The 27,314-nt window shown below is 40.9% G+C and overlaps 2 protein-coding genes across 10 annotated transcripts in view; one reads left to right on the top strand and one right to left on the bottom strand.

The window, feature by feature from the left end:
- HTR4 (5-hydroxytryptamine receptor 4) overlaps positions 1-13,962 on the top strand; it is a 205,830-nt gene extending 191,868 nt beyond the window's left edge. For 2 of the 3 annotated variants that reach the window (XM_070374583.1, XM_070374580.1), the window contains one exon: positions 4,543-7,412. In XM_070374583.1, coding sequence (XP_070230684.1) covers positions 4,543-4,627 — 85 coding nt within the window. In that variant the 3' untranslated portion in view covers positions 4,628-7,412. Of the gene's footprint in view, positions 1-4,542; positions 7,413-8,976 lie in introns of those variants that run through there. The other variant, XR_011464842.1, reaches the window with a different exon arrangement.
- Positions 13,963-14,108: 146 nt separating this feature from the next.
- Positions 14,109-27,314, bottom strand: part of FBXO38 (F-box protein 38) — a 65,104-nt gene continuing 51,898 nt past the window's right edge. For 5 of the 7 annotated variants that reach the window (XM_070374574.1, XM_014480392.2, XM_070374575.1 and 2 more), the window contains 8 exons: positions 26,475-27,209; positions 21,273-21,373; positions 20,966-21,068; positions 18,988-19,154; positions 17,491-17,636; positions 16,262-16,365; positions 15,666-15,779; positions 14,109-14,971 (listed from right to left, as the gene is read on the bottom strand). In XM_070374574.1, coding sequence (XP_070230675.1) covers positions 14,793-14,971; positions 15,666-15,779; positions 16,262-16,365; positions 17,491-17,636; positions 18,988-19,154; positions 20,966-21,068; positions 21,273-21,373; positions 26,475-27,209 — 1,649 coding nt within the window. In that variant the 3' untranslated portion in view covers positions 14,109-14,792. The remainder of the gene's footprint in view (positions 14,972-15,665; positions 15,780-16,261; positions 16,366-17,490; positions 17,637-18,987; positions 19,155-20,965; positions 21,069-21,272; positions 21,374-26,474; positions 27,210-27,314) is intronic. The other 2 variants (XM_005902574.2, XM_005902575.2) reach the window with 2 other exon arrangements.

The raw sequence follows: 27,314 nt of genomic DNA, 5'->3' as shown, positions 1-27,314 counted from the left end.
TAGGTAGATCTAAGCTACTTGATCAGGTAACACACCTAGTAAATGGGAGAGTCGGGGTCTGAATGCTGTTTGGCAGCATCGTGTGCTTTCATGCACCCTCGTTAGAGAAATGCTGCCCAAAGCCAGTCACTGTCACCACATCAGGCGGACCTGAACTCACAAAGCAGTATGAATTCATAAGATAACTTACCATACCATCCCAAATCTGCTCAGGTTACTTATTTACTATCAAAGTGAAAATACCAAATTGAAAAGAGGTCTCATGAGATTTGGAGAAACCTCTGCACGTCAGACAACCATGTAAGACACACCGCCCTCTGCTAGAGTCCTACTGAGGATACCTCAGACTGGCCTCTCCTTCCTGGGTGTATCACCCACGATGGTGACAGGACCATCCAAATGTTCTAACAGGACACACACCCATGTGTAATAGGAGCTTTTGCCTTTCCACGGAACTCTGGAGCCTCCACTTGTTATTCCTAAACAACTCACTCATTAGCACACGAGAAACAGATACTCAGGAGAGACATGTTAAAGGCTGCTGTGGAGGTGTGCCCGATTCCATGGCAGCATATCTTTTTATATAAATATGAAAAGATGCCTCAAGCAGGACACCCTCTTCATGTGGACTTGATTGATTGCCAATGAGCAAGGCTATTGGCCATGAAAAGGGCAAAGGTTTGGGAATGTGTTTTGAGGTTAAGAGTGTGGGTGTCATGGACACTGTGGCCTTAAATAAATTGCTTGACTTCTCTGAGTCTTAGTTTTCTCATCTGTAAAATATGTTCTAGTATAGTTTCTACTTGGGTTCCAAAGCCACTGTGGATGATGACTGCAGCCACAAAATTAAGAGACCCTTGCTCCTTGGAAGGAAAGCTATGACAAACCTAGATAGTGTTTTATAAAGCAGAGACATCATTTTGCCAATAAAGGTCTGAATAGTCAAAGCTATGATTTTTCCAGTTGTCATGTATACATGTGAGAGTTAGACGATAATGAAGGCTGAGTGCCAAAGAATTGATGCTTTCAAACTGCAGTGCTGGAGAAGATTCTTGAGGGTCCCTTGGACAGCAGGGAGATCAAACCTGTCAGTCCTAAAGGAAATCAACCCTGAATATTCATTGGAAGGACTGATGCTGAAGCTCCAATACTTTGGCCACCTGATGCGAGGAGCCAACTCATTGAAAAAGACCCTGCGGCTGGGAAAGATTGAAGGCAGGAGGAGAAGGGGACGACAAAGGATGAGATGGTTAGATAGCATCACCGACTCAGTGGATGTGAATTTGAGCGAAAAGGTGGGCATCTGACTGTGATCCTGGTCAGGCTCTGCCACTCACTTACCACAATGCTCATTACTCACTCGGATGCACAAAGTTTCACTTTTTTCTCCATATAATGTTGGTCTTATTGCCTACCTTGCCTGGCCTGAAAAGCTACTTATGAGGTCATGGGTGGGAAAATCAATTAGTGCTGCTTTGGTGCCCATGCTTGCCAAATGAGAGCTTGTGTTTCTGATAAGGGAGAAAGAACAAGATCTGGGAGCCTTCAATATCTTGAGTTCTTTTAAGTTTTGCCTGTAAAGGAAATAAAGGAGGAAAATATTTTTAAGCCTAAATTATATATGCTGTGCATATATAATTATTGTCATTATTATATACTCACATCTAAATGAGATATTGAGGGAAAGAAGTAAATAGAATAATTTAGCTTCAATATTTTGAGATTTTGTTTTGTGTCAGACTCTGTGCTCCTGTTTTTCATGCATGATGTAATTTGGTCCATACACCAGGACTGTGAGGTGTCTCTGTCACTCTGTCACACTGGAGGAAAATGAGGCATAGTGACATTGAACAACTTGCTAAATATCACAAAGCTGGTAAGTGGTAGAGCCTGGTTTGGGAAAAGGTCTGCTAACTCAAGTCACAGTTTTTATCACTGTGCTGCATAACACAGCCTCTAGTTGGTGAGACAAGGCCAGGGAAACACCAGCACACATACAGAGTCTGAGAACAGTTGTAGAGGCTGGATCTTCTTGTAGAATTAAGTATAATAGCAAACTACTCTCTCACTCAGATTATTGCTGTAACCCCCTGAATCCCTGTGCTCATGGTCAACTCCATTCCATCTATACTCTCCATAAAGCAACCAGAGAGAGCCAGCTAAGAAGTCATTCAGATTATGTCAGGGGACTGCTCAAACCTCTCACATGTAGTAAAAGTCAAAGCTTTGCAGAAATCTGCAAGCCCTGGCCCTCCCACCTCCACTCTGGCCCCAGCTACCTCACTGACCTCAACTCTCAACTCCTTCCACTCTTCCCCTCACTCTTTCTGCCTTGGTACCCAGCATTTTTGCTTTTCTTCAGACCTTCCAGACAGAATCTAACCTCAGGACCTTTGAACCTGCTGTTCTCTCTACCTGGAATGTTTTTCTCCCTGATATGCACCTGTCTCCATTCTTCATTATATTTCATAGAATTTAGTCAGAAGACAGAAACCACACCAGCTATTTAAACAATATTTTAATAGGTAGCAACTGTAAGAAGCAACTGCTCCCTCTAGGGCTGAGAGAACAAAAGGAGTAACCACTTCCCCCCCCTCCCCCAAAAAAAACGTAGAAACTTATATCCCACAGAGCAGAAACTTGGACCTCTGAGGAAAAGGAGGTGCTATCTCTGAGGGGCTGTTATGAAGCTGGTTATGTAAGAGTTGGAAAGACTAAACAAGACTTTCCGCTGCTGCTACAAGGCAGCGCTGCTGCTACAAGGCAGCGCTGCTGCCGAGGAAGCATGGGTGGGTGATGCTCACGAGAAGCAGGAGTGGGTAGGAAGCTCACAGGAGGAGTGAGGCTCTTCTCTTCCATCCAGGCCTCCAGCCCTCTGCTGGAGGAGCATGGGAGGAGCCAGCTCACAAGCCAGCATTTGATTTGCAGAACCACAAAGCCAAGCTTAGAAGAGTGGTGTTGAGGCGGAGAGATTAGGACTCTATAGCTGGAATGCTGACCACCCTAAAGCCTTTACTCACATATCTCACTGGGACCTGTCCTGGCCACCCTCATGAAGACTGTGTGGTCCAACCCTCTCTATAACTCTTTCCACTTCGTTTTTCTCCTCAGCACTCACCTAGCAGGTGCTTGTGGCTCTTCAGGTCACAGCTCTGCTGCTCACCTCTCCGTTAGCACCATCTGCAGTGACAGTTCTGTCACCGAGCAGACTCATGCCCTTCATCTTGTGTTCCTCAGCTAACACCTGCTTCTGTCCAGCTAGGAGGACATTTTACTCTAGATCAGGGCACCATGGACATTTTGGGCCAGTTAATTCTTTGTTGTGGGAGTAGATTCTGTGCACCGAACAATATTTAGCAGCATTTTTGATCTCTACCCACTAGATACCATTAGCATCACCCCTGCCATGACAAGCAAAAGTGCCTCCAGATTGTTTCTGTTGAGACTCAATATTCTAAATTTATAGCTGGTCCATGACTTGTGTGTGAACCAGTTAAGCACATGGGTGCTGGCATCAAATAGACCAGGTCTGATAGGTTATATCTTCACATATTACTTGTACTCCTTTGGGCAAGTCACTGAGGCTATGTGTAATTTGGCTTAAATGAAAAATAGAGATAATCTTATTTCATGGGGTTGTTGTACAGATTATATAGAGTGGAGAGAGTTTAGTACGGTACCTGCTGTATACCAACCAGTCAACACAAGTCAACAATAAATTAATATAATTCAAAGGAAAGCATCAGTATAAATCTTGAGAAACCACCACCAAGTTGGTTGTCAACATATGATGCCAAGTAACTTGTGTGTGTTTATTGAATGGACTTGACACTGGCTGTGAGAATGAGAGGTAATAGTCCTTCTAAACTGTAGAAATGTCAAAAAGAATCACTGCCAGATGCTGTAAACTGGATTACTGATGACAAGACCCACTTGTGATTGAGACTGATTTAAATGCAATTAACATATTGAGTGCAAGTGTGTGATACTGCAGAAAAATAATAAACACTTGTAAAATAGTAAAGTTCACTCTGATGCTTGGAGTCAACTTGCTGTTGGATCCATCTAATTGAGTTACTGTCCCCAGTGTCACCAGAAGAAATCCAACTAAAAAGTATAGCTACATTGTCTTTCAGGCTCTGAGTGGTTTATGAATCTCAGTTCAGAACTTGGGTATTGCTGAACCCAGAACCACCCCTGCTAAGCTATTTATAATAGACACTGCTTGAAGTGGCACATAGGGTCCATTTTGATGAGTAACACGAGAACTCCAGGTTTTGTTGCAGGGAAAGAAATCTGAGTACCAATGCCAGTTCTACCCTCACTCTATATAACCCTGGATCTGTCCTTTCCTCTGGGACTTCAGTTAAAAGGAGCAGTTCAGATGCTCTTCCCTCTTGCTGAAGTGCCAGCCCTTGCCCAGCCCTCGCCAAGCTCTCAGAAGCGTGCAGGGAAAGGACATCAAGAGTGATGGGAATGCTCTCTTTGGTACACTTGAAGAATGCCTGTCAGATTCTCAAGCCTTCTTTTTTTCCTCCTTAGGTACACAGTTCTGCACAGTGGACACCAGGAACTCGAGAAACTGCCCATACACAATGACCCGGAATCCCTGGAATCATGCTTCTGATTGAGGACATGGCTCACAACTAAGCCATTCATTCCCATTCATGTCTGCATGAACAGGACACCCTGGCATTTCTCCTGATCCTCATCACCACCTGTGAGGCATGGGGCCATGGGGCCATGGGGCCGAGGGCCCAGGGAAGGCATGTGGGTGACCGGGTTGGATGGGACCCAAGGGCCGAGCATGGAGGACCTCAGAGCTGAGAAGAGGCTTCAGGTGCCATCAGATGCAGGCTCCCAGCCAACACAGAAGCGGCGTCCTCCATTGCATCCTGGAGGCTGGTCAGGCTCTGCTTGTAAACCTCCAGGGACAGGAGCTCACTCCCTCCTAACACAGCTCCTTCTATTGCGGAGAAGATTTAGTTATAAGGAAGCTCTTTCCTTTGTTGGGACACAAATTTGTCTCTGTTGTAGCTTGCATCTGGGACCAAGCAATTGGCCCCCTTCTTCCACTGAGAGCTCTTAAATATTGGAAGACCATGATCTGCCACCTTTTAAAGTCTTCTTTCTGAACTCAACAATTCCATTCTGGCCATCTTCTTCTGGATGTGCATTGGTGGGTGAATTAATCAAGGCTCTCACAAAGAAAGTAGGTTGATGTCGGTGCCAAGATGTCTGTCCAGAAGCACTGAATTTTCTTAAGTGAAGCATCAGTGTTTATTGGTTCATAGACATGAACATTTTTCTTTCTTTTTTTTTTCCTTGGGGATACACTTTGGAAACTGTGCTTAGGTTTTGGTTTGGATCCATTGTCAAAAGGCCTCTTTACAGCTGGTCTGATGTGTGTATGTATATGTGTGTGTGTTTAAAGATATTTTCTCATTGGCAGACTTGCTGTGAAGTCATTGGAAATAAATCTTGATTCACTCCCCTTCCGTGACAGTGGGAAAAGGACTTACACTTTTACCAAGAATGTTGACTGAGAATTGTCCTACAATTCGGATTTTGGGAGGGAAACTCAGTTGCTCCTATAAGCCCTTCTTAGGGGCTTACTTTCTTGGGAAACTTCATTGGCCTCCTTCCCGTGAAGTTCCTGGGCTACCATTTTCTACATCTTTTTAGGTATCCTATTTCCTCCAAGCTCCTAAGGAGATGCTTCCCTGATGTCAAAGCCAACACCAAACGACTTTACGTTGGACTGAATTATCCCCTCAGCTGGAGGCTCTGTGGTTTTTCAGTTGCTTCTCTTTTGGTTGCTGATAAAAACCCCACTGAGAGTGTTCACTGCTGGTCCTTATGGGGATGCCTAGGGAAGGGGCAACGTGGCGGGTAGTTGGGAGTGTATAGAATGCGAACTACAAGATAAAGAAGCGCCAGAAGTTCCTAACCTCACCAGTTCTCCTTGCCCTTTTACTTGTCTGTTGTCCCCACTTTCCTTCCTAAGTGATCCCAGAAGCCACAGTTGCCTCCTTATCAGCCGTTTCATCCACAAGGGAAGGACCCATCAGATTGGGGGAGGGTGGTCAGATGCAACATAAGACCTGGGTGAACTACACCCTGGTTTTAGCACCCAAAGCCCCACATTCTAGGAAACTTTTCAATCTCACATAAACTAGGCTGAACGGTCACCCCGTTGATGGGAACCTCCCTGTGCTGAGGGTTAATATGCCTCCTCAGAATTGCACGTCCTTTATTTTCACTTTTTCATGGAAAAGGCAGAAATAAGTGAATTTGGGAGTCCAGACTTTTCCACATGCTATCTAAATGTGGTCTTTGTTCTCCTCAAAGGATAAAGGACTTCTTAGGAAAAGACTAAGACAATCCTAGCTTTGAGGCAGCTGGTACACTTTAATGCCTCCCAAAGTAAATAATTTTTACTATATAATACATATGTGATACATGCATACACAAATACAGTAGGATTTCTTCCCTATGAAATGTTTCTTTTCCCAGGAGCATAGCAAGCATATCTGCTTATGCAAAATATTATTTCTCAGTGGTGGTCTCCCATATTAAGTGGCAACTTGAACTCATCAGGGATCCAAAGATTACAACATAGATGGGAAAATGAGACCCTACCATGTCACGGGTCCGTATCTTCTGGACTCTCTGGATATGCTTATGTGGGCCAGCCCATGAGTGGGGTCTGTAGAGGTCACATGCACCCCGGGTCAGGGAAAGAACAGTAACTGCAGGAACAGGAGCCCTTGCCATTGTCAGGAAGATGGTCCCTTTTGCAGAGAGAGTCTCACAAGCATCTTTTGCTGTCTCTTTGGAGGAGGGCTGGGATGATGTGGGTGATACACCAAATGCTCACATTGGAGCCTCACAAAACAGAGGCACACTTGCTCTATCTGGACAGCTGCTGGCATGGTATTACTTAAATCTCTGGCTTCTGGGAATCTAGGTAATATGGCATGTGTGTGGAAGAGTCAGAAGGAGAAGAACTGGAGCTTTTCAAGGAAGAGGTATTTTGCTGTCTTCTCTGAGGTCATCCTCTTCCAGAAAGCCTGCAACATCATTAAGGGATGCTCCCAGGGAGGAGGGCACACGACCCCAGCCACATCTGCCAGATTAGCCTTGACAGCCAGACCGCCCCATGCTTGGGATAAAGGGGGTTCACCTGTGCTGCTCTGCACCTTGACTCTCCAGCCCACAGGGCTGTCCAGGTAGAGGCCCTGACACTCCCCATCCAGCTTATGATCAGCAGCTAGGAAGTAAAAATGATAAAACGCCAACTTCAGTTAACACTCAAGTATGTGTCTGCAAAAAAATCCTTTCTGAGACTTCACCTTTCATCTCACCGTTTCCTCTTCATGCTGCTAACTTGCTCTGTGCTGTAGCAAATTGCTGTCTAGCTGAGGGTTGGGGGGTGGGCATGGGGTGGATGAGGGAGGGAAAGGGGGTGGGCTGCTGGGGAGTGGCTATAACTAAATTCCTTCATTATTTTCTTCAAGTAAGAAACAAAATAATGTCTTTTTGGTGCCTTGTTGTCTATCCGTTTTTCTCTTTGGTGTTCTATCTCTCTTTGAGATATTTGCTTTGATCAATATTGCTTTTCTCTTTTTCTGTATGACTCTGGTTTCCTCTGGTTAAAATCCTTACTGTAATAGCTGGTCTAGAGTGGGGGGGAAAAGACTACTGCATTTACTTCTTCTAGCCATAACATGCAATCTCTTCTCCATTCAATCTAGAAAACTGAGGCCGAATATTTGATTTGAATGTAAACAAATCAGGGATGGATGTGAAGGCTCGAGTTTGAGACACCGTGTCACTTGGGGCCTTCCTTAACCAGCGCTTGCCTCACATATCTCATTTACAAAATGCAGAAAGTCTCTGAGCTGGTAGGATTGTTGAGTGTTCTAACATGTGTCACCCAAGGATTTTTACCAAACATGTGTCCTGCCTGTAATTTATTTTATATTTTTATTTAAGTCAATTCAAGTTTTTTACATAGATTTATTTTAGAAAGAAACATTCTGTCAGTACCCCAAATAGAAAACCAGTATTGCCATAAATAGAAAGCAGCCATAGAGAGAAATAAATGAAAACAAAACAAGGTTATTAAGATTTAATAGAGCCTGCTCTCTGCTTCCCAGTTTGAAGGGGAAACAGTGAGTACCAGAGAGCTGTTAGGGCACCCGCCTCCCATGAGGTGTCTTTAAGCTAAGAAGAGTTGAAAGGGGTCTTACCCGAGAGGAGCTTCCAAACTTTGAGTTAATGTGGTTTCATGACAAGCTGCATTCCTACAGTTTGGCAACATGGAAGGGAAGTGAAACTGCTTATATTTTCTGCTTAACCGTTATACTAGGTTCAGATTAGGTTTCTTCTTTCCATTTCTTTTTCAGCTCACCCCAGAACATGTCTTAGGTAATAATAAAATGATAATAATAATAGTAATATAATGTATCAATAATACGAGAAGGAACATCTAATGAGCTCCTTTCTGCTAGGCACTGTGGTGAGTGCTTTACATGGATCATCTATAACCCTCATAAAGTCCTTACAAGATAAGTACCAGATTTTGCCCTGCTTTCCAGATGAGCACACCTCCACTGGGAGGTCTGGTGACTAGTCCACGGTGATAGACCTGGGAACTGTGGATTTGGAGTGGGAATGCTGGCAGTCAGTCTGACTCTAAACCCCACGGCCCTACATGTGTGTGACACAGTCCCTTGTTGGGACTGACTGACTCCACATCCCCATGTTGAGCCCCGTTCCAGGACAGAGCCGTGAGCAAGCCGAGGCTGGCCCCTGTCCTATGCTGCCTGAGAGTGTCCCTCCCTGTAGGCCTGGGGCCTGGATAGCAGCTAGGGACATGTCTATTCCAGAGTGAAACTCTGCCACGCACTTGCTGTATCTTCTGCTCCCATTCACTTTCTGAGCCTCAATTTCCATCTTTAAACATTGCAGGGATTCAGACTGAAGATTAATCAGAAGGAAAGACCTTTCCCTACTGATGTCTGTCTTCTCAGTATTCAACAGCCGGGAGTCACTGAATAACCAGCAATGGACCTTGGGGATCAGGTGTGTGAGCCAAAGAGATTAGTCTCTTGTTCCTGACCATCAGCAGGGGTGGCCCCACAGCGGGAGTGGCCCCAGTGGTAGGCAGTTTGACTTCCTCACGTTTCTAGCTGGAACCTGAAACACCACGCAGACAGGTTCCCATTCGTCCCGTTAGCTCAGCACCGCAGGCCCTTTACAGCTTCTCTGCACTTTCACAGTGGGATCTCTGAGCCTCTCCCAGCAGCTTGGGGAAAGGGATTCATTTTCTAGAAAAGGAAGCAGACTTTGTCACGGAAATTGATTTGCCCAAGAACACAGCATAAGCATATAAATGGGGCAGAAATGGGGGCTGAAAATATGCCAGGTCACTCCATCCTAGCTCAGTGCTTTCTTCCTCCTCTTCTTAACATTTATTTCTAAATATGCAAATTATGTTTGACTACATAAATGATGGGTTGTACAGATAATGTATTTATGCATGCCATCCCCATCTAATAATAATAAAATAATAAAAATCTAATAAGTAAAAATAATCAAATAATAAAGATACCACAAAATACCACTTGATACCAACTCAGTTCCACTCCCCTCCCAAGAAGTTACTGCCCTCCTCATCTGGCTTATATAATTTAAGAACATATTCTGTGTATTTATATGTGTCAAAATGTACATATACAAATGCATGGTTTTGGTTTGTTGTTATATATAAGATGATGCAGTGTATAACTGCAACTTACCTTTGCTAAGGTATAGCTTCATGTCACAGCAATACGTGATTCCTCATCTTTGAGTTGCTGTATCTCATACGATAGACATTGTCTAGTTTGCAGTGTTGTTTATGTTCTTACTGCATCTCACATCTGAGTGGGGCGTTTGAGGCCTGCATCAGAAAATCAGCAGCCTCTATTCTTCTGGGGCTGTGCTAACATATGAAGGTCAAGAAATTGCTTCAGGTTTAAGTGGCAGCAGGAACTCTGATAGGCATCTTCCCTGGGCGGGGGTGGAGGGTGGGGATGGGGCTGTCTCAGATGGGCCTCTCCTGGTCTCCTTCCCTTTGAGGAACTAAGCCACTTTGCTCAGTTGCATGGGCTTTAGAGTCAGATTGCTTCCATCACTTCTTAGCAGTCTGTTTGTAAGCAAGATATTAAACCTATTGAACATGTTTCCCCAGCAGTAAGTAGGGAACTAATGATCATACATATTTTAAAGTGTTGGTATAAGGATATATATGGTCAGCACTTGGTAAAACATTTTAAAAATGTTTTCATCATATTGTTGTTATTGTTTAGTCGCTAAGTCGCATCAAACTCTTTTATGACCCCATGGACTGTAGCCTGCCAGGCTCCTCTGCCCGTGGGATTTTCGCAGACAAGAATACTGGAGTGGGTTACCACTTCCTCCTCCAGGGTATCTTTCCAACCCAGGGGTCAAACCTGTGTCTCCTGCATTGGCAGGTGGAGACACTGAGTCACTAGGGATATCCTCTTGGTATCATTGCTTCTTCATAATGGCCTCACCAGTTCTATCTCTGCTTCTTATCATCCTGGGATCTGGTCTAAGGAACAGGTTATAGTATGATTAGGTTAAAAAAAAAAAAAGATAACCCTTTCACAATAAAGGGGATTATGGTGGAAGCATTACTTCCACTTGCATCACATTGTCCAGTTTACTGAAAGCTCTCATTGGACCTTCACATCTGCCGTGTGGCATGGGTGTTAGTCCTTTCTACACGAGGAAACTGAAGCTCCAATCTAAGGGTTTTGACCAGCCACAGCACCCAGCAGTCATCTGATGGAGTCAGAATATGAGCCTGAGTTTTTTGATTCCAATATGAAGTTCCTGGAAGAACTGTGGCATCAGCTATTATTTGGAGATTGTTAGGACTCACACACCTGGCCTGATTCTCTAAAAGTGACATTAATTCAGTAATCCATCCATGAAAATTTTTTTTAATAAATTTTATTTTTAAACTTTACAATATTGTATTGGTTTTGCCAAATATCGAAATGAATCCGCCACAGGTATACATGTGTTTCCCATCCTCAACCCTCCTCCCTCCTCCCTCCCCATACCATCCCTCTGGGTCGTCCCAGTGCACCAGCCCCAAGCATCCAGTATCGTGCATCGAACCTGGACTGGCGACTCATTCATGAAACATTTCTTAAGGTCTTTAAAATATCTGCCAGACACTGCACCAAGAGCTGGTTACACACAACTGAATGGACCAACAGGCAACTCTGCTATCGCAGGTAGGTACAGGCAAAGAACTTAGGGACTAAATCCTCCAGCCTGCAAACCAAGACTGGTTTTTACTGTTTAAAGTGATTGGAAAACAAGATATTTTGTGACACTTTTGTGAAAATTATGTGAAATTCAGATTTGTTTCCAAAAATAAAGTTGTATTGTAACACAGCCATACCCGTTCCTTGAGGTTTCCTCTATGGCTGTTTTCACACAACAGCAAAACTGAGTGGTTGTCATATTGTTTGTCGTTCAGTTGCTAAGTTGTTTCTGACTCTTTGCAACCCCATGGATTGTAGCCTGCCAGGATCCTGTCCATGGGATTCTCCAGGCTAGAACACTGGAGTGGGTTGCCATTTCCTTCTCCAGGGGATCTTCCCAACCCAGGGATTGAACCCAGGTATCCTGCATTAGCAGGCTAGTTCTTTACCACTGAGCCACCAGAGTGGTTGTCATAGTTGAACCTAAAATATTTACTCTCTGGCCCTGAACAGAAAAAGTGTGCTGACAGCTGCTTTAGGGCAATCACTATCCAGCCTTTCATTCTACAGACAATTTGCCTTCGATGGTAGGCATCTTCCAAGTTTCATTTTTCAGTTGTTCCAGTCTGGGGATCTTGAATGATTTAAGCGCTCCCTGCTGTACGTCTGCTTGTTCTAAGAGTGGATCAGGTGAGACATTGAGACAACAGTAAACCAACAAAAGTTAGAGAGCAGCGGCCTCTAGTGGCTTTAAATCTAAGCATTTTACTTCAGTTCAGTCCCTCAGTCGTGTCCAACTCTTTGTGACCCCATGGATTGCAGCACGCCAGGCTTCCCTGTCCATCACCAGCTTCCGGAGCTTACTCAAACTCATGTCCACTGAGTCGGTGATGCCATCCAACTGTCTCATCTTCTGTTGAACCCTTCTCCTCCCGCCTTCAGTCTTTCCTAGCATCAGGGTCTTCGCAAACGAAGTCAGTTCATTGCATCAGGTGGCCAGAATATTGGAGTTTCAGCTTCAGCATCAATCCTTCCAATGAATATTCAGGACTGATTTCCTTTAGGAAGGACTGGTTGGATCCTGCAGGCCAAGGCACTCTCAAGAGTCTTCTCCAACGCCACAGTTAAAAAGCATTAATTCTTCAGCACTCAGCTATTCTTTATACTCCAAATCTCACATCCATACATGACTACTGGAAAAACCAAAGCTTTGACTAGATGAATATTTGTTGGCAAAATAATGTCTCTGCTTTTTAATATGCTATCTAGGTTGGTCGTAACTTTTCTTCCAAAGAGCAAGTGTCTTTTGAGCAAGTGTCTTTTAATTTCATGGTTTCAGTCACCATCTGCTGTGATTTTGGAGCCCCCCAAAATAAAGTCTGTCACTGTTTCCATTGTTTCCCCATCTATTTGCCATGAAGTGATGGGACCAGATGCCATGATCTTAAGTTTTCTGAATGTTGAGTTTTAAGCCAAAAGCATTACTTAGATTTGGTTATGTTTATGCTTCCCTGGTGGCTCTTGGGGCTTCCCTTGTGGCTCAGCTGGTCAAGAATCCACCCACAATGCGGGAGACCTGGGTTTGATTCCTGGGTTTGGAAGATCCCCTGGAGAAAGGAAAGGCTACCCATTCAGTATTCTGGCCTGGAAAATTCCATGGACTGTATAGACCATGGGGTTGCAAAGAGTCAAGACACGACTGAGCAACTTTCACTGGTTGCTTAGATAGTAAAAGAATTCGCCTACAATGTAGGAGACCTGGGTTCGATCCCTGGGTCAGGAAGATCCCCTAGAGAAGAGAATGCTACCCACTCCAGTATTCTTGCCTGGAGAAATTCCATGGACAGAAGCCTGGTGGGCTACAGTCAAGATGGTTGCAAAGAGTTGGAAATGCCTGAGAAACTAACATACACATACACATGTTATGGTCACAGTGAAAAAACAGGTTTAGATGAGTCTTGGCTGAGTTGGGGGCTCTGTATTACTTTGAAATCTTTAGAACGTCCTGTAATTTGTTTCCCACATTTTAGTGGTCACAGGTCTCACCTGGAGAGTGGAATACACTCTTAGAAGAGAGGTAGATGAGTTAAAAACAAGGTAATGAAGAGATGACTGAATGCCACACCATTCTTGTAATATAAATAGGCAAATTTAATTACAGTCTTAAGAAACTGATTTAACAGTGTTAGTAAATACTTGCCAACACCTTGTCTTTAAGTATTAATGATGAAGACAGAGGCAGCCTGGTAGGAATCAGACACTAGAATTCTTGTCCAGCTTGACCTTAATCCGCCCCTGACCATGGGAAGCCATTTTCCCTCTAGGCTTCAATTAATCCCCTGTAAATGAAGGGGTTGGACACTTAACACCTCATACAGACTGTAATTACGTATTCTATTTGGAAAGAGATTATAAAATATTCCCACAGACCTTCAGTTTATGTAGTTTGTTGCGGTTACTCAGCTAGAAACTGGCAAAGCCAGCACCCAAATGCAGGTGTTGCTCTAAAGCTTTTTTTGCCTTCATCCTGGACACTGTGATACTACTGCATTTATCACTGCTGTGTATCAGGTAAATTTCTCTCCTCGAGAAAGGATATTTCCCGAAGACAAGGCATCTGGGGAAATTCTGCTGCTCTGTGTTCTATCAAAAAGAGGTCTGTGAGTTCAACATTTTGCAGCCACAGAACTTTTAAAAAAGCGATCAGAAATTGGATTACACTAAAATGTTACTTAGACACAACTCTACACATTCCTTTGCTGCATAGTATTTGCTCCTCTTCTTTAAAATGAGCGATTCAGTTCCAAGGCAAGAAAAAAAGTTTTAATAAGCTTTTATTTTTATATTCAAGATAAAGCATATACACAACTGAATATGGAAATAAATAACTAGAAATGCTTTGGAAACTTTTCCATTTCCCCCTCAAACTCATGAGTCTTTTTTTAACTTCATTTTAAGAAATACGGCAACTATAATACCAAGAGAAAAAAGAACCACAACTTTGTACAGAAACATATAGCCGCCTCTGACTATAAGGTTTAGCTGGAGTTTTAATAAACACAAAAGAGCACAAGACAAAAAGACTCTTCAACAGATTTACTCAAACAGCTTTGCTCGAGAAGAAAAAGGCACAGATTTAAGGGGATGACAGTGATTATTAAGAATATAGTAAATGGGGGCTCAGCCAAAGAGTGATACTTTATGAACTAAGTCTGGAAAAATGAACAAAATGAACTCTTTCCAATTACCTGCCTTCATTAAAATGAACTTTTAAATTAAATTGTATAAACATATGATATAAAGCTGGTACTTAGGAAGTATCTTTGTATATCTCCTCTATGTACATATCTTTGTATACAACTTCAATGTTCCTGATACATTTTCTATACACCAAAATGAGCCCAGGCCTCCCAATTGAACACCCCCAAGTCTCTGTGGGGCTTGTTGGCAGCTGGACGGCCCCAGCAGCACTCCCAGGCCAGCTAGAGAGAAGAGGGCCAGTTAAATGTAGTCATCTTCAACAGGCTCTCCATTGACGTCACAATAGTGGATAAAGATCGCCACTACTCGCTGAAACACACCCTTCTTCATCTGACGCATCTCTGAAATTTCCTCTCCTATTGTTTCCATACAGATGTCTGCAGACAGCTGCCCTTTCCTTCGAGGAGCATAGATGGTGCCTTGGAAAGTAGAAAGCAAAGGGGAAACAAGATTATCAAAATCATTTGGGAAGCTACTCTGATTAAGCTGGTCCATGAGATATGCCTGTATACTCTCATGCAGCGTACTGATGTATGTTTAGCTCATGGAATAGGTTCCCATCAGTGTGGTTATAATACTATTTTTGATGCCAAAAACAGTGCATATGGTTAAAGGCCCAAGGAGAAAATGCACCAGAGACGTAAAATATGTACATAAACTAAATATGTACATTTAGTTTATGAAATCTATTTCCTCCAAAATCTACACCTAAACTGTTAAGTTCCCACAAGCTACCCAACAAGCAGCAGCTCATAATTAGCAGAATAATTAGTATAAGTGGAACAATTTTGAAACAATATAATTGACCAATTCTTTAATAAAAGAGTAACAAGATCATCAACATTTAGGTTAAAAAAAAAAAAAAAAAAAAACTAGGCAGGAAAATCTGTCTGAAGGGCTCCTTCCTACACATCCCTAGTTAAGTCAATGATTCCCTATTGTACACATTTAGAGCTATTCTGTTTTTTGAGCAAGGGGAGAACCAAATAATAATAAAAAGCAAAAACATTCATATGGGAAGTGATTAAAAGCTGCACTGCTTATAATGCAAACAAAATACTCAGGATCTAACTCTCAAACTAGAGAATAAAAATCAAGTCAGGTCATAATTACTTTCTTCATCATCCTCAAAATCGTATCTGGCAAAGCTGTTAGGTTCTGCTGCCCGTAGTGATCTCAACCAAGGGAAGTCTGAAATCATGGAATACGGTGCTCCATCCACAACACCTAGAAGACAGATCAACAGTGCTACTGGTGGGGAAGTAAGGACAGGGCCAAATGCTGTGCATTTCGAAAGCAGCACCAGAGCTATGGATTCCAATTCTAGCTCTGCTACTACTTGGTCATGTGATTTTGATCATCCTTGGCTTTCATTAAGCCTCAGTTTCTCTCCCTTTATGTGTGTGTGTATATGTTTATACACAAATAAAGAGGCTAACACAGGTTCCCTCAAGTCACTGCAACTCAAGCTGTATCAAGTTCCAATTTCTTTTACTTTTTGTTTCAATACTGTTGATTATTTTAGAGATGGCAAAGACTCATACAGGGAGAGCAATATTTATCTCAGCCCTGCTACCTGCAGATATTTAATATTCCCATTATTTTGACAAACTGTAAGGCTCCTACTCCTATCTTCCCTAAGACATGTCTCTCCATCTAGTTAGTTAACAGCTATTTAGCTTTCCAACCATTTACAAACAAATGCTCACCTTCTAATGTATAGATTTCTCTACCCCAGGGATACTTAGGGTACTTCTTTAAGTCATCTTCACTTCGTGTGGCTTCAGGGAAGAATTCATACTTAATGAGCTCTCTGGAGGCAACAAGAAAAATTAAAAAACTATAAAACTGAAAAAAAAAGTTGGGATATAAGTTAGAAAGGAAATATCAAAATGTGTCTTGCCTCGATTCTAATGAAGACCTCAAACAAAATATTAAAATAACAAATGCATAAAGACTGATGGATATATTCTGATGATATAAAACATCACAGTTTTGGACTTGCCTGGTGGTCCATGCTAAGTTGCTAAGTTGTGTCTGTTTGCTACCCCATGGACAGTAACCCATCAGGCTCCTCTGTCTATAGGATTTTCCAGGCAAGAATACTGGAGTGGGTTGGCAGTCTAGTGGTTAAGAATCCGTCTGCTAATGCAGAAGACACGGGTTCAATCCCTGTTCCAAGAAGATTCCACATATCATAAGGCAACCAAGCTGGTGGGCCCCAACTACTGGAGCCGACATGCTCTGGAGCCCGTGCTCCAGAGCGAAAGAAGCCACCCTTAGAAGAAGGCTGTGCACCACAGTGAAGGGTAGCCCCTGCTCACTGCAACTAGAGAAAGCCCATGCACAGCAACAAAGACCTAGTGGAGCCAAAAATAAATCATTTTTTTTTGTTTTTAAATGCGAGTTTTTTAAGATCTTTAATTTGACCTCTTTTAAACATGTTGTGGGGCTTCCCTTGTAGCTCAGTTGTTAAAGAGTCTGCCTACAATGCAGGAGACCTGGGTTTGACACCTGGGTCAGGAAGATCCCCTGGAGAAGGAAATGGCAACCCACTCCAGTATTCTTGCCTGGAGAATCCCGTGGACAGAGGAGCCTGGCAGGCTACAGTCCATGGGGTCTCAAGAGTTGGACACGACTTAGCGACTAAACCACCACAACCAACCAAACATGCTGTAGGCTAAAGGCGTGAAACTAAAGGTACATGCACAGCCTGTTCTTGTGGTTTTTAAGCTTGGAAATAAAATGTTACAAACACACATGTATGCATTTTAGTTTTAAGTCTTATTTCCCTTATTATTTTCACATATTTCATGTGTGTCAGTGCCTGAAAAGCCTGGATGAAATCATTTAAAATAAAAAACAATTAGAATTTGTTTCTGGGTGTCCTTGCTCCACAGAATGATACAGAAGGCTGTCAGGGCTGCAGATTACTTACTGGTTAATGTTTGCTATTGTGTCCATCCAGCTGCGAATGCGCACCTTGTTCCGGACATTGGGAGGGTTACTGAATTCATGGATAATACAGATATGATAGGGGTAGGGACCACTAAACAGCTTCTGCTCCAATGTTAGTGTGTCCACCTGTGGAAAATACCAGAGAGGATTTGGAACCAAGGAAGAGAATGCCTTAGCAATCTATCTCCTCGGCTTGAACAATCTTTCCTTGGGACCTCAGTTTTTGAATCTTTGGCTGATTTGAAAATCAAATAGTCACATTCTGCCCTGAACACAACTTGCCATGCTAGGAATAAGGCTAAGCAAATTCATCTGTCTAGCAAGCTCAACAATTTACATCTCACTGTTGTATAAACGCACATTAAACCAGAGAATCTGGATTTAGGTAACTGATCCCAGCAATTCACTTCTGAGTATGTCCTTTAGAGGTTTAAAGACAATATATTATAGAACTGTGAGTGTAGAACCATACACCTCATTCTAACTGGACTACTGTCCATTCCTAAAGACAGAACACATTTCCTTGCTTCCTTGTAGCTTTTGTTCACACTGCATCCCTATTATACTTATGAAATCCCACTTTGCCATCTTAATGACATCCATGTCTACCTCCTTCATGGAAAGGCAAACTTCTCAAGGGAAGGATGATGATCTGGGTATTTTTCAGCCCCAGCAAATTATAAACACTCAACAAGCAATCTGTGTACTGAAATGACTCTTTCCAGGCCAGGTTCAAACACTGACTGAAAACACTGATTGTTTAAAGGTTACTATTTCCTTTAAACGTTCTTTTGACATCAAGCAGTTTTACATGTAATGCTACTCTTTTTCCCCCAGTTTTACTGAGAAATAATTGACACACATCACTGTATACACTTAAGGTATATAGCATGATGATTTAGTAATATATACACTGTGAAATTTTACCACAAAAGGTTCAGCTAACAGCCATCATCTCATATGGATACTATAAAATGTTTACTCTTAATAATGATAATGGTAATAACAGCAACTATCATTTGATTGTTTGGTATATGCCAGAAACTATGCTAGCACTTAACATGTATTAATTTAACCATTACAGGAACTGCAGGTTTTTATTCTTCTAATTTTAGAGATGAAGAAACTAAAACACAGAAGTCAAGCAATCTGCTACAGATCAGTGAACCAGAGCTGGAACCAGGAAGTCTGAAACCAGAGTCTGCTCTTTATCACAGGCAACTTTTAGTAAGTATAAAAACTTGTTGAAAAACAACTCTCTTCATCATATAACTTGCTAAAAGCCTCACAATGATCTATTAGAGAAGCCCTGATGCAGAAAACTGCAAGATAGTCTAGGTTGGTTAAAAAACTAGAGAATCCAAAGAAACATTACTGTGGATTCAGCAAATGAATAAAAGCCAATTTTAAAAAGGCTGAAGACTAAAAAAAGGATGAGTGCAATATGTCATCACCAAAAAGAAGCAGAGCTCGTTACCTGCTGCATGGGGCGTAGGTATATGATACGGTTTCTCTCAGGAGGCATCCTTAGTATCTGGTCTAGTACCTGATCCATATTCAGTTTCTTGCACTGTGCATAATCAAATCGGTTTACGATTGGTGCATTTTCTACTTTTAAATGTTTCAGTACCCTGCATCTTGTAGCTACAAAATGAAAACAAAGGTAAGATCTACAAATAATTCATACAAAATAACAGAGCAACGAATATAGCCTATTTGGAATCCTCTTTGGAGGACTGGCACATCTTTCATTAGCATAAAATACTGCAGATAAAAACATATTTAACACAGGCCAAGTATTATTATACAGGACAAGTGACTGTCATCAAAATAACTTGAAAATATGATTCTGTCCCATTCAAAGGAGGACTGTCACCCTCATGCTAGAAGGGAGGTGAAGGTACCTTTTCCTATCTAAGATGTTACTGACAAGAAATTCAAGTCTCAGAGAATGACTTGCTTAAATACAGGAATTGTTTAGGAAATGTTTATTGAAGAGGATGAATGATAGCAACTATTGACCTATACAACTTTATGAGTAATGGTTCACATGTTATCTTTCATTTGCCCATAGGGAATAAGCAGTGCTCATTTCAATTCTTATCACAGTATAAAACCAGAACCTTTAAAAAAAAAAAAAAACAACTCAGAAATATTTGGATACTTTGGTCTAAAGTTGTACAGTCCAGTATGGTAGTCACGAGATACCTGGAGCTATTTAAATTTAAATTAACTACAATGTAATAAAACAATTTAGTTCTTCAGACACTAGTCACAGTTCAAATGTTCAAAAGTCACAAGTAGCCAGTGGTTACATATAAAACAATAGAGATACAGAATATTCCATCACTGCAGAAAGTACTACTTAAAGTGCTGCTCTGAAACATGATTAAATATTCTTCCCATTTTTTTTTAAATTTTATTTTTAAACTTTACATAATTGTATTAGTTTTGCCAAATATCAAAATGAATCCGAGGTTATAGAGAAAAGTAAATGTGACACATTTAACTACAGTAAGATACCAATTTCAGAAAAATACCCCCTTCCTTTTTTTTAATCTCACATATCATATACATATATGTAAGCATGTATCAATCACTCCATTAAACCTTGGCAAATGCTTTATGAAGTATAATTATGTACACTTTACAGACCGAAAAAAATCAATGCAGAATACATAAGTTGCACAAAGCAAGAAACAAGTCAGTTCTTAATGATTTTTCATGGATAGTATCAAAAACAATTTTGAGTATAATGGAAAAATAAACAGATAATGCACGAGGCATACTATGTATCTGAAGCTTTTAACTCATACATTTTCAATTTAAAAATTTTAAACTTTTAATAACTCACTTATTTGCTCAGAGATAAATATGTATATTAAAAAGACATGAGAAATGTACTGGAAGGATCTATATTAAATACACAACCAGAGGTAATGGGAGCCAAAGGGACTGGCAGTGAGGGACACATGGGACTGGAAAGAAAAGTAGGGCCTGGACTAAGGGTGATGTGCCTCGAACTGAGGTTATGATTGATGGTATCACATCCAGAGCAGTCAAGCACTTAAGGCCCAGTCACCACTCCCTCTGTAAACACACACGTAAAGACATGTCCAACACCACAGCTAGAAAATAGCAAAGAAGGATTCAAGGTGAGGCCTACTTGACTCCAAAGCCCAAAAATGCTGTTGACTTAACCTCTGTCAGATCAAGTTGCAATTATCTTGAGGAGGAAACTGGAGGAGAGTCTATATTAAAAGAGAAACTAAGTCTCCACACAGGACCCCTTGCAAATACTACAGAGTTGAGAACTACAGAATGAGGACAGAATTAGAAAAATCTAACTGATTCTTTTGAAAAAGCAATACAGTAATGTTATCATAGCATTTATGAGACTTTAATCCTTGAAGCTCAGTCAGATGCTGTAGTATGACATGGGCCTAAGTACATACCATGGATGAACATCATCTTGGGACAGTCTTTCAGCACTAGATCTGTGATTCCACAGTTGGTCATAGTGACTCCAACAAGATTTTTGGATTTTAATACAAGGACCTACAAGGAAAAAAATTTAAAAGATGTACCTTCTAGAGTATGTACTTTTTCTTTAAAAAAACAAAACTAAAATGTTTTCACTGGCACAACTGAGAAGCAACTACTACCAATCTCTTCTCTATAGGGCAAAGAAAATATGTAAAGACGGACACTTTATTCAGGACTTGGCAGGACTGAAAGGTGAGTGAAGGTGTTCCCCTTCACCTGCACATGGTCATCCTCAATCACAGGATCACTGGTACTGGTGGACTTATCCGCTGTCCGCTTCCGCTTCATGGCATGACGTGGCTTTGTTTTGGCAACTTCTAAAAAAGGTGAGAGGAAATTAAAGTTTTAGCTTTGTTGTCTTTCCTTCAAAGAGAGCACATTCAAATGCATAGGTATAAACTCCATTAAGGCAACTCTCAGTTCTACTACTTGATTCTCAAAGGAATACAAACAGACTGCCATTTCCAAATGACTTCCAAAATAAGATAACCTTCCACTGTCTCAAACATACCAACATCAAATATACACCGTGCTCTTCACACCTGGGCCATTCCAACAGTCTAATCAACATTCTCGTCTCTAGACACTCAACCCATCCTAAATACTACTGGTAAGATTAAACTCACTGATTTCCTGCTAAACAATTTTAAATCATTGACTGCTGCTTAGGGAATACATATTGATGCCTGACATTTGGAGCTATACTTTAGCCCCAACCTTTCTCAATTTTACCCCATACCATATCCTAGTCATCTCCTATTGCCAATGGCTCTGAAGTCATTGATCATTTTAGCTTTTCCTGCCCACCTTTCCTGACTTCAATTTATGAAATACTATCCATCCCTGAAAGGTCCAGCTTAAATGCTACCTGCTCTAATAAGTCACCTGGATCCCCAAACATCTGGTTCTATAATTCCCTGTATATGTTTTATGTCTCCATTTAACTAAAAGCTCCTTGAAGACAACAACATTGTCTTATTTCATCTTCGTATCAATGTCAGCTGCTAACGATGAGCTAAAATGAACATTTATTGAATGAAATGGCAATCAGCATTCACTGAATGACTGACAGCATCAGAGATACATCAATGGAGCAACAATAATAGAAAATATTTACTGAGCGCTTACTGTGTGTCAGGCACTTTTCTCAGGGTTTTACTTACATTAACTAATTTAATCCTGTTAACAGCCCTCTGAGATAGATTATTCACCTTGCTTTACAAATAAGTAAACTCAGACATGGAAAAAGAAAACAGTTTACCAAGGTATTTACGACTGTGCTAGAAAACCTGCAATTACTCATCTGCCAAAGCCTGCCTGCTGCTGCTGCTAAGTTGCTTCAGTTGTGTCCGACTCTGTGCAACCCCATAGATGGCAGCCCACCAGGCTCCCCCATCCCTGGGATTCTCCAGGCAAGAACATTGGAGTGGGTTGCCATTTCCTTCTCCAATGCTTCACTTTCACTTTCAAACCCTGCCTAGTAAGGCTCTAATTCATTTACTAGTATTGTTCTAAAACATTATTGTTTCGTTATATAATCATCAAATATCATGTTGATATTATTTAAGTACAAGTTCGAAATTCATCTCAAAAACTTAACAAGCACATATATTTTCCAAGACAAGACACTAAATCACTGTCTTCATTTAGAGTCATTCTGTAGCAGAGCATATACTGAATGAAGGTTGACATTAATTAATTAAATCCCACCATATTGCATACTACTACTAGATTATAAACATTCCACTTGGTAACTCTCTCACTTCTAACCTGAAAGACCACAAAGAAAGGGAAACAAGGTACAAATACCGAAAATTCCCAAAGGCCTGGGGTTATATAGGAACTCTATACAACCAGTTCAAGTGGTTTTTTTCTCTTTTCAATATACCAGAACTCTTCCCTCTACCACTCAAAATCTTTGTGAAATATTACGCAAAACAACTGAAGACAGCTACTTTGGTTGAAGCCTAGAAGGGAGTCCAAGAGTTTTTACCTATCAAACTTCCTCCAAGGACTTTGAACCCAAGCAAAAAACCCTGGGTTTCTGGAAAAGAAAACTACTGATACACTGAAGGCCGACTTACACAGTACTCCTGAAGGAGCTGCATGAATAATCTAATCATCTTCACTGACAGGGAATCTAACAGCAGCACCATTTCATACAACAGCCAAGTTTCACACACCTGTTTCAACCAATAGTAAGTCCTGGTTCCCTCTCCCAGCACCACAAAAGCAAAACAGGGTTGCTTTCACTCCTTCATCACAGCGTCCAAATAAGGCTCTTCTATCAGCACTCTCCTTTCACGCTCCAGTCTTCAGCCTCTCACCATCATGGATTGTTTCCCTCCCCTACTCTTCAACTGATCAGAATATGGTGCTCAAAGTTAAATTTCCTATTCTCCTGAGTACCCAAATTGGCAGTTTGTTTTCTAAGAAAAATTATAAAACTAAGTCACATTTTATATGTAGATAATTTTGAAAAACAAATGCTTCCCAATGTAAAAAGAAAACAGAGTTCATTGTGCTTTTTCCTTATGCCTCCTTCTTTGTTTAGGGACAATCTTTAGTGATTTTATACATCCACCAGCATCAACATACCTCAGATGATGGCTCCTACCACTTATTAAGTTCACAATTATTCACTCAAGACCCATACCATGTAAGACATGTGCTAGAAGCTGGGAATATTATGGTGAGCAAGCAGGCACTGTCCCTGCCCTCTTGGAGCTCATAGTCTATTGGAAAAATAGACAGTAAAACACGGAATTACAATACACAGTGTAATCGACATTAGTTGAGATGCTACAGAAGCACAGAAAAGCAGACCAATGCGGTTATGGGTGTTAAGGAAGAGGTTAGTATTCATGAGAACTGTATCATACTCATCTTAAATGCCATTCTTTGACAATCCAGTTAGTTATTTTTATGATATTTATTTTATAAAGCATTATACAATGAGGAGAAAAAGAACAACTTACAGGCATTTATTCCTAATATAGGAAATCACACGACAAATACTACTTCTAACATGGTTTTAACACTACATAGGGCCATAAATAAAAAACCAAATTAAAAACTCAAATATTTTCTTTGAAGTGATTTTAAAAATATCTGTAACACTCAGTCATGTTTGTTCCTTTACTGGTTTGGACTTTTCTCCTTAAAACTTTTAAAGCAGAATGGCCAACAGATATAAAAAAAACATGCTAGATTAAAAATAGCAAACTGAAAGTCACCCACATAACTTGTTCTTCCCAAAAGAGATATGGATAATTTAAAAATCAGCAGTTTGAAATTTCCCCAGAAAAGCTGTTATTGAAAGAAAATGAACATTTGTATTGTGTTTAAAAATATTAAAAAGTAATTTACCTACCATATACATTATACACATTAAATATAGACATTATAAGTCTTCCCAAATTGGAATTTAAAAAAATCAATAAGACAATAGATATAATTTACCTAAAAAGTAAAAAGCACTATATAATTTAATTCTAGTAAATTATTTAACCTAAGAAAAAGTTCTAGTCACGAAACAAGTCAGAAGAAAGTGGCAAAGGGAATAACAGAACATAAGGCAAAGAAGTCAAACCCCCTCCCCTAAGATGGTTAATGTGAAGGACCCATATTAAAAACACAGGCAACACCCCCGCCACCCCCGCCAAAAACAGTAACAACTCTTAAAACTTTACCAAGGCACAGGAGACAAAAATAGTCCCTAAATAGGAAGACTCAAAAACTGATCATTATCTTTTGTCCATCAATGTAAAGGAATTACAAACAAAACATAGGAATGTTTGTTTCTGCAACTTGACAAATTATAAAACTATAAAAATAAGTGATAAATGCATGACTAACCAAGGAAATTTTGCAAAGAGTATGAAAGAGGACAGAACACTGGAATAGGACCTCATGCCAAGAGGTAAACTGCAACAGAGGCAAAGTACATGATAAAAGAGTATTTCAAAAAAATGATGAGGATGGATGTCAATAAGTAGTGCTGAGACAATTAGGTGACAATTTGTAATTAAAAAACAGTTCCCAAAGATTATAATAAAGATTTAAACTAAAATAAACAAATACATGAATAAAAGAATGAGGAGATGTGAACAATTATCTGAGCCAGGTGTACGGAAGGCTTTCCACAGCATAAAAATAAAGATATCACAAAACTAAACATGTAGATCTGACTTTACAAATATGAAAAACCATACAACAAAGAGTGTCCTAATGAGGTGCTTCTGTTTAACAGGCACAGACTTTCAATGTGGGACGATGAAAAAGTTGAGCTGGATGGTGGTGATGGATGCGTAACAATGTGAATATACCTAATGCTAATAAGCTATATACTACAAAATGATTAAAATGGTAAATCCATGTTATGTATTAAAAAAGATAAAAAGCATTTAAAATTCAAGCTGGGAAAAGTATTTTCATCATGGCCGAACTAATGTTTACAAAGCATAATAAAATCTTCAAATAAAACTCATATACTTTGAGTTTATGACTGATAACAGTACATAAGTAAGGTCTCATATTTATCTTACGAAAGCTTGCTTTTGTTAGTTTAACTCCACATGATTTAATCAACTCTACTTAGTATATAAAAAGGTACTTTGTGCTGGGTGTTGATGTAAAAATTTTAAAATTGAGTGAGACTTAGAGAAAATAAAATGTATTATTATTCATTGACAGCTATATACAACTTAATAAAGGCAGCAGAGAGTATTTAAAAATAAGATCAGAAATATAAACAGAACTATAATTAAGAAATGTGCTTTACCCCTACCAAATTCAATGCCTTGGCATACAAATAAATATTAATGAAACTGTATACATATGTACATCTTGAGTATTTCTTCATCAAAATAATTCTCAGCTAAACCACTTACTTACCTGCTTATCTCCTGGCAAACCTGACTGGAAACAAACTAGACTTTGGAAAAAATTACTAAATACTGCAGAAGCAGATATAGGGGTATACCCATATGCTGTGCTCCCCCAGCTCCAACAACTTACAGTCCTTACCTTTTGGCTAAGGTTTTAAAACTTAACTAGTTAAGTCTTAAAAGTTAAGACTTCTGAATGTGGAATGGGAGCAGAGTTTATATATTGGGAATAACACATCAGAATCAGTACAGTATTTAAGGTCAATACATATACACAATTATACTTTTTTTAGAAGCATAACTATCTAAGCTTTTCGTGCCTGGATATCTTACAAGCTGTTTTACATGCCACCCCCACTCCCCACTCCCATCCCACTACTGAAAATTAGCTCAAGATCTATATGATCATAGAACCCAAACACAGAAATCAATTTGCCAAACTGGCTTTATATAAGAAAACCTTTAGAATGAGCAGATGCTCTTCTCTGGTGCTAACCTGCAGTAGCTAATCCTGGCAGCATTGTCATACCTGACTCAGATACCAGCGGTACATGGGAGAGTCTGCTCCTGGCCCTTGTTAGGGGCCTCCGAGGGTAGTCTTCATTAGACTGCACGTCACAGCGCTCAGGCTGGGAGCTCCCCCTCCTGTCCTCACCTGTAGCCCCAGAGCCACTCCCATTAGTCCTCTCATCATGTGCTGGGCCTGAAGACCCCCCTTGTGGCAGAGTCCTAAAGGAAAAGGCGGATCTCGTACCATCCGGGCCATTCACAACACAGGCTCGGCTGGTTGAAGGACGTTCCTCATCAGAACACCTGCTAGTTCTCCTTTGGGATTCCTGGGGCCTGTGACAGCAGCATCTGGGGCAGACAGAACTCTCTGCATCTCCCTCCTCCATGGCCTCAGAGTCCTCTGACCCACCGGGGGAGCAGACACACTGCCTGGACACATCCACTTCTGTAGGGCTAGGCTCGGAAGAGCCGCTGCTGTTCACCGTCCTTACAAAGTCGGGGCTTTGAGAAGCAGTGCTGTGTGAGCTGGAGTTTCCCACTGTGCTGGCGGTGGTGCTGCTGCAGCTGGGATAAACATCCTTGTTTTTTTTCTTTTCAGGTATATCCCTAGCTGCTTTCATATCGGCTTTGATCTGCTCACTGGTGACCTGACAGCCTTTCTCACAGCTGCTTTCCTCGAGAGGAAACTGCTTCGACTGGCCCATCTGATGGGAGTTGTACCTCTTTCGAAGTGGAGTCTTGCCTTTTCCACTTACTGCTTACAGAAAAAGAAGAATGGCCCGAGGAAAAGAAAAGATTTCAGTACAAATTCTGGACAAAAGGTAAGAGTAAATCTGGAACAGGAAACAATGTACACTAA

Source organism: Bos mutus, chromosome 7 (assembly GCF_027580195.1).
Source record: "Bos mutus isolate GX-2022 chromosome 7, NWIPB_WYAK_1.1, whole genome shotgun sequence".
NCBI lineage: Eukaryota > Metazoa > Chordata > Mammalia > Artiodactyla > Bovidae > Bos > Bos mutus.
Note: the sequence above shows the minus strand (reverse complement) of the source record. Positions and strands in the feature narration are given on the sequence as shown.